General features: G+C 33.2%; 1 protein-coding gene across 2 annotated transcripts; it reads left to right on the top strand.

Annotated features, from left to right (window-relative positions):
- The first annotated feature begins 339 nt into the window (after nt 1–339).
- Nucleotides 340–5,888, top strand: LOC112712545 (uncharacterized). 2 transcript variants are annotated; one of them, XR_003157819.3, is made up of 12 exons: nt 340–828; nt 1,250–1,578; nt 1,661–1,738; nt 1,840–1,942; nt 2,263–2,351; nt 2,656–2,767; nt 2,966–3,019; nt 3,116–3,164; nt 3,934–4,034; nt 4,732–4,847; nt 4,956–5,394; nt 5,494–5,888. XR_003157819.3 is itself a non-coding variant. In XM_025765456.2 (11 exons), the coding sequence occupies exons 1-11, from the start codon at nt 439–441 to the stop codon at nt 5,296–5,298; spliced, it is 1,764 nt and encodes a 587-aa protein (XP_025621241.1). In that variant the 5' UTR covers nt 340–438; the 3' UTR covers nt 5,299–5,888. The 2 variants fall into 2 exon arrangements, 1 of the variants encoding a protein (XP_025621241.1); XM_025765456.2 differs by having other exon boundaries at nt 4,956–5,888.
- The last annotated feature ends 1,949 nt before the right edge of the window (nt 5,889–7,837 follow it).

The raw sequence follows: 7,837 nt of genomic DNA, 5'->3' as shown, positions 1-7,837 counted from the left end.
CCTCTCTTGTTTATTTGGGTCTATTAGACCTAATAAAAAAATTAAATATAATTCTAATTATACTGACCTAATTAATATAGATATACACATAAAAAAATTTAAAATAAAATAAAATAAACCTAAAAATTGATGTGTTAAAATTAATTTTTTTTTCTACTTTTAAAGAAAAAACCTAAAATACCAACATTTTTATTAAAATTTGACTAATACTTAATTAATAAAAAAATAAATAATCTCGCACTATTAAATATAATCTCATATTATTAAAGATATTAATAAATAATAATAATAACTAATTGGAAAATAGCTACAAATTACACGGTCTGGTGGCCCTACACTCCTCATTTTTTAATTGAGGATGAATCTACATAATCGGCACCGAATGTTATTTCCACCACCTGCTTTGGTTGTTTCCGTCTTCCGTGAGCTTTTGAGAGAATGGGAGACCGCAGAAAAAAGCACCGTCGTCTACACGACTCCCCCACCTCTTCATCCCAATCTGAATCCGACACTGAATCCGACTCCCAATCTGAATCTGAATCCGACTCCGATCGCCCTTCCAGGCGCCGCGACCGAAGCCGCCGCGAAAAGGACCGCCGCAGGCGGAAGGAGAAGGAGGACGAGGAGCGCAGGAGGAGAAGGAAGAAGAAGGAGAAGAAGAGGAGGGATAGAGACATGAAATCCAGGAAAAGTAACAAGAGGCTCCGTGATTCTGATGCTTCTGAATCTTCGGATGAGGATGAAGAGAGGTCACCTAGGGTTGAGCCTCATGCTGTGGTCCGTGAAATCATGATCGAGTTCCCCAATGTTGGCACTGATTTGAAGCAGGTATGCATTGAATATTGAAATTGCCATCACTGTTGAGTGTTGTTGTTCTTGAGTTTCAAGTTGTTAGGGCTAGCTAAAAGGGTAAATGCCTTTTTTTGTTTGGAAGCTGAAAGGTGCAACTTTTACGATTTTCTAGAAATTTCTTTGTATGAAGCATGTAGTATAATTATTAACTGGTGCTGGAAAGGACATGTGTATGTAGAAGGTTGATTGGTGCTGTGAGGCTGTACTCTGGGAGTTTATGTTATGAACTCATTTGCACGATGCTCCTATTGTTATAAACACAACTGAGGATAATGAAAATAATGTGTAGTCCAAGGCTAGCAGAATATAGCTTTTGCTACCTCCAATTCTGTATCTACAGATTCTACTCAATGCATATATATGTTTGATTTTTAATTAGATCTCGTTGCTGTTGTAGCTCTTGCAAATGATTGATGATGGACAAGCCGTTGATATAAAGGGTATATCAGAAAAATCTCTCATGAAGCATCTGAAGAAGCTGTTCCTATCACTAAAGCTGAAGGAAAATGGAGATAGAGTTTTCTTACTTCCTTCTAAAGCTCACCCCACTTTGGATGTTGTTGGCCCTATAATTCACTCTTTTATGGATCCTATGAAGGAGCAAGCTGATGCTTCTGCAGCGATACCTGAAACAAGTTCAGTTCCAGTAGATGCAGGGAGTGAGCAGGTGGCAAATGAGCACATAACAGGAAATCCAGATGATAATTCTCCTGGTCCTAGAAAAAGGTGATCAGTCTTTTTGTCAATCTCTTATCACTTGTCTTTTGTAATTTTGTCCTAATTATTTATTGCTTCCTTTGTTTTACAGGATGATTGGCCCTGCAATGCCATCTGCTGAGTTACTTGCTGCTGCCGCCAAATTAACAGAAGCACAGACGGAGCTTAAGTACGGGATCAATTATGTTTATATTGATAATTTTTCCTGATCCAGTTGTGTCAATTCACATCATATGATACTTCATGATATTTTCAAACTAATGTCTACAGTGAAGCTGAGTTGGACGACAATACTGAACTATTTGTGGGACCTCCACCACCTGCTATGGTTTCTGAAGCAGAATCAGCTAATGAAGCAGAGCGTTTTGAAGAGGTATTTAATCCCAGTTGTCATGATCAGGATGTTGTTATTTCTTAAAACATTTAAATAAAGGGCCCTGGATTTGATGATTGGCGTGCGGTATTCCTATTTTAAGATGACTTTACTATCGGTAACCAATGCTTTCAATTTTCTTATTTCATCATTATTCTATAGCTTTCTTCAGCTAAAGGAAATTATTCTAACCATTCAGATTACTGTAGTGACAGCTTTCATCAATTTATAAGATTTATGCTCATATATTAGTGGCAAAAATTAAAATTTGGACACTAATTGACTTTAGAGGTCTAAGTTGTCATCTATTTATTTCTCAGGTCACCAGGATCATGGAAGTTGAGGCTGACAGCCCATATGATGTTCTAGGAGTTAACCATAATATGTCTAGTGATAACATAAAGAAAAGGTATGATAATATTTATAACCTATGATAGTCATTTTGTTTGACAAAGAATTTTCATAAAAACATATTCCGTTTTTGTTGTCCACATAGCATGCTTAATTAGCAAATTGCCAAATTATATTGGCCTGAATGATTATCCAGTTTTTTGCTGCTTATTGCCGCAAGGAAAGTTTTAAAATCTTGCGCAAGTCTTTGTAAAATTTTATAGTTTATGCAACAATAACTCTTTATCCCACTAGGAGGACCAACTACGTAGATAAAGCGATATCTTTCGATTGTCTAACTTGATCTCATTGATGTCCCTTAGGTATTGGAAGATGTCACTTTTGGTTCATCCAGATAAATGCTCTCATCCTCAAGCCCATCAAGCATTTATTAAGTTAAATAAGGCTTTCAAAGAGTTACAGGATCCAGAAAAGGTGAGTCTCTTAATCTGTTTTGAAGCATGGATTATTAAATTGTTAAGGTTGTTGTTTGTGGGATTCTCTGGTTTGTTTGTTGTGGTATGCTGACATATAATTTATTGGATACTTTTTTAAATTCTTACTTTCTCAAAATTTGCAAGTATACATTCTTTTATGTTTACATTGACAAGATTATCTTCCGTTCATTTATAGCGGAAAGCAATGGATGAGAAGATCAAGCTCAAGGAAGAACAGGAGCAGTTTAAGGTGACTAGAACTTACTTTTCTGGCCATATTAATGAATAATTTAGAATTTTTTGATAGAATAGTTTTGGATATTAATATCTTCACGTGTGAATGCAGGTTGAACTTAAAGCTATGCGTGAGGCTGCACTTTGGAGAAGAACACAAGGTGAGATTCTGCAATGTAGATGATTTCTGTTTTGTTTGTTTGGGTCTTTAGTGTCGATAATGTGCTTAATATAATAATGGAGGATATGAACTTAAGAAGTGAAAGCTGAAAGGGCCTTGTTATGTTCAGAAACTCCTTCCCTGCTATGTTAAAGTAAAAACGAAATGTTTTTCCCTCTTCTATTTATTTATATATATTTTATGTGTTGGGGGCTGAAAGAAGAGGCTAGAGCAGATGAGGGCTAAAGGTGGGGACTTCTTTTTTACATAAACAATGGAAAAATATATTTATTCTCTTTTTCTTGCCCTGAAGAAAAAAGAAAAACTACTTATTATGAAGTGAAGGAGGGAGGTCTTGCTGAACTCATGTTTTATTCTTACGTATTAACTAGAGTCATATTAGATGTTTTGATCTTTTCTTCTGTTTTTATTTTCTAAACTATAATTATATAGCTTCTTGCTTCTGAGAGACGGCAGTTCACTGCATAGTGTTAGTGTCTGAATAATTTGGCAATCAACTTTATTTCGGGTCATTTGGGATGATCTTGTTGGCATGAACTTTGGCCTTCAGCTGGTGCTAATTAAATGTTGTATGGCCTTGGAAAATTGGTCTGGCAGTTATCTTTGGTTTCAATTTAGCAATTAGTAAAATTTCCTTGTATAACTTTCAGTTTTGCTTATCTTCCTAAAGGGAGAGAGGCATGGGATAGGCCGATAGGGTGGTAGTACTTGAGAACTTTGTTATCTTATTGCTAGGAAATCTATGGCAGGTATATCAATGGAGGGCGATGATGAGCTTCTGGCACAGACAGAGGTTAAAGTGGAGCCAAAAAGAGATGAATGGATGACAACATTGCCTCCAGAGAGAAAAGTAAGTCTTGTGAATTATTTGATAAAATGTATCGTTAAATATTGAAATATTTGTGTGTGTCCTGTTGCACTATGGCTGTTTGCTTAGGGCTTGTTTGAGTGAGCTTCTAAGAAAATATATTTTTTCAAGTTATCTTTTTTCAAAAGATCTTATAGAAAAATAAAAGTAATTTTATGTTTGGATATCTCATACAAAAAGATCTTTTTATTTATCAATTATGTTTGGGTATAACCATATAAAAGTATTTTTTTGTTTATTTATTACGTGAAAAACATCTTTTTTTTTTAAAGAAAAAAGATCTTTTAAAAAAAATGTAAATTGTAGCTTCTCAAAAAAGATGTTTTTTTTAGTACTTTTACGTTTACTACTAGAAATTTACCAAACACGCTAAAAAAAATTTCATTGAAAAAGATCCCTTTTTTTTTTATCAACGTCCAAACAAGCACTTAACCTCCTAATGCAAGTGTGCTTGAGCTTGTTGTAAACTTCATTTACAGAGTTAAGCATATTTTATTCATCTTAGGATTGAGACTCGGCAATCTTTAATGAACATGGTTTCAAGCAATTATTCTGCACTCTTATTGCCGAAAGTGTGAAAACATTAGCTGTGGAACGGAGTAGCTGACATCAAGTTAATTCACAAACATTTCAAAGCTTATTTTGCTCTATGTGGCCACTTCAATTTTTTTTTTTTTAGCCTGGTGGTGTAACTATGCAATCAACCAAGTTTAGTCGGGGCACAAAGGAAGGTCGAGGAGATACTAGCGTTTGGACAGACACCCCTTCTGACAGAGCCCAAAAGGCGAAGATGAAGTATTTATCCTCAATTCCTCTTTCATTATTGAATGCTTTGGGTTATCAATTTGGTGTCAACCACTGACCATATTGAAGAGGCATATAACAATGCTGTTTATATGGCAGTTATTTGGAAGCATACAATGAAGCTACTGCGCTTGCCTCGAATGAAGAGGAAAAGAAAAAGACTAGTGCGGATGCAGAGTTGGTGGACAAATACAACAAGGCAAAACGATCAAAAACGTTGATGCAGAAGCATCAAGAAGAGGTTTCTAACAAGTCCAAGAAAAAATCTAAGCAGCAGAAGCCAGAGAAGGAAGAGTGGGTGGGTCAACATCCATGGAAGCCGTGGGACCGCGAAAAGGATCTGACAGCTGGAAGGAAAAGTGTAAAACTTGATGCAGAAGGCATGTCGCAGGGCTTATCTTCGAGGTTTTCTTCCGGAAACTTCCAGAGAAACTTCCTATGAATGATTCGATTAGGAGTTAAGATGTCATCTTTGAAGCCCTTTTGCCTGGACAGGATCTGTTCAATGAAACTTAGAAAATTAATTTGTCTTCTGATGGTTGGTTCCTGGCATTTTTCGACATCGTTGTTCATCTTTTTTGACGAACTCTTCTTAGAGGAACTGATCCCCTGTAGTTAAATGCATACCTGCCTGTAGGTGCTGCTGAGTACAGCCATGTGCTTCTTGCTACGAAGAATTCTAATCATTCAGTTGCACTCGGATGAACACTGAATATTCTCTGGTGAAGTTCATTGAACAAATGGCTTGGTTGCTACCTACAGATTGTGCATTTATCAAGCATGTTAATCTGTATTATCCATTGTGCTTTGTGCCCTTGTTTATACCAGCCAGGAACATACTACAGATATAGTGACTAGGATTCGACCTCTGTAGTAAGTTTATATTTTTCACTGAATTATTATAGGGAATGTAACATTAAATCTTGCGCTATGCAAGTTGAGTAATTTCTATGTTAATAGTTGGCTATATACTATATAGTTTGAACATTTTTTTAAAGGTAGTCAAAAGTTATAACCTATCTTTATGTTGCATTGTTCTGCCTATCTTTATAATAACTTTCTGACCTTATATATAACTTCTCCCTAACATAAATATATAAAAAACCTATAAATATCTTGAAGTTTATTACATCAAAACCCTGTCTGTCCATCATCATCGGGTGTCCAAAAGCTGCACAATTAGTTGTTTGTTGCTAACTTTTTATGAAATCAAAATCGAGAAATTTTTTAAAGGAACGAGCAAGTGGTGTTGGGAATGATTTTGTTTTGCCAGAGCATATAGCATCTTAGAGGGAGAGGGATGGTTGAAGGCTTGAAGCATTGTTTAAGGTGTCATTAAAGCACAAATAGTTAGGGTAAGATTGGATAGGTCTATAAGTAACTTTTTCTTACTTTTAACTTATGAAAAGTTATAGTATTAAAGTTTGGTATAATTTTCAAAATCAAATTGTTACTTTTTTTTTAAGTTATTTAAGTGCTTATAAAAAAGTTTAAAAAAAAGATTTCTTTTATAATAAAAAAGTTTTTTATCAATCAAATTGGGTTGGTCTAGTGGTTAACTCATTAGTCCGCTTAAGCAAGTGTTGGGGGTTTAAATTCCGCAACGGATTAATCCTTAGCCTGTTGGGTTGAGAGATATTGTGGGAAAAATAAAAAAGTTTTTTTATCACTTTTTTTTAAATAAACACTTTTAAAACTAAAAAATTAAATACAAAATAACTTATTTATAAGTCTCGGTCTTAGTTAAAAGATGTTAAACAACTTTAACTCATCAATTAAAGATGTGACTTCTGAGCTTAAGTTTTTCATAAAAAGTTAGTTTATACCCAATATGTATAAGCAACTTTTGTTAGAAGGTGAACTTTTGTTAGTGTGTATACGTAAATGAAAAATATTTATTTAATTATTTTTTATATTAAAAATAACCATCGAAATCTATTATTATGCATTTATGTATGTTTATACATATTAATTTATATATTTTTAAAATTAAAAAATCAGTTATTAGAATAATCAAACTTATAACAAATAAATAATCAAGCTTATTTATAGTAGTATAATAAAAAAATTTATAAGACACCAAACATATATTGCTATATGTAATGGTTAATTGATGATTGATTTTTTGTATTCAGGTGATATTTTTTTTTACTTAGAATTTTTTTATTGGCCTAAAACTTAGAATTTATTCTGTATTTAATTTGAATTTGATGTAGTTTTCTTTTTAGTTTGTAAGTACAGTTAACTTGCTATGAATTAAATTTTTTGTTCCATAATTAAAAAAGAGAAAGAAAATTCATTTTCATTTCTCAGGAGTATTCAAGATTGGATTTTGTCCTTTACAGGGATGTATAAAGGGGAAAGTTATCATTCTGTGTAACTTAGAAAACAAGTGGGGAGCTTAAATTGGAGGGCTATTGATGCCTTGTACTTGTGCTTGTTTTCAGTATCTAATCATGTGGAATTCTTTCATATCCTTCATTTTTAAAAAAATTTACATCTTTGGTCCGAGAAAGAATTTAATTCGTCCTTTAAAAATGTTAAATTAATTTAGTTTTTTTTGTCACTTTATTTATTAATAATATCAAAATTTTCTAATATAACACATTCAGCGATACCCCAACATACATCAAAGAGTCTTAATTGACTACCAACATAATAAGTTTATAAAACTAGATCAAATCAAAACCTAATTTGTAGAAAGAACTTGAGACATTAGAATTTCTCAATTTGGGGTTGATTTGATCTAATTTTATATACTAATCATGTTAATAGTCAATTAAAACTTTTAAATGTGTATTGGAATGTCACTTAACCTATCACATTAACAAATTTTGACACCATAAACAAATAAAATCACAGAAGAACTAACATGACTAATTTAAAATCTTTAAAAGGACGAATTTGATTAAAAAATTTTTTAAAAAACTAATTTAGAAAATAAATAATCTTTTAGGGACTAATTTAATTATTTACTTTAC

The sequence above is a fragment of the Arachis hypogaea genome, chromosome 9, assembly GCF_003086295.3.
Source record: "Arachis hypogaea cultivar Tifrunner chromosome 9, arahy.Tifrunner.gnm2.J5K5, whole genome shotgun sequence".
Classification (NCBI taxonomy): domain Eukaryota; kingdom Viridiplantae; phylum Streptophyta; class Magnoliopsida; order Fabales; family Fabaceae; genus Arachis; species Arachis hypogaea.
Note: the sequence above shows the minus strand (reverse complement) of the source record. Positions and strands in the feature narration are given on the sequence as shown.

Coding starts and splice junctions, on each gene's coding strand:
- LOC112712545 (XM_025765456.2), top strand. CDS start 439: ATGGGAGACCGCAGAAAAAAGCACCGTCGTCTACACGACTCCCCCACC. Junction 829..1,249: donor TTGGCACTGATTTGAAGCAG/GTATGCATTGAA, acceptor TTGCTGTTGTAG/CTCTTGCAAATGATTGATGA. Junction 4,035..4,731: donor CATTGCCTCCAGAGAGAAAA/GTAAGTCTTGTG, acceptor TTTTTTTTTTAG/CCTGGTGGTGTAACTATGCA.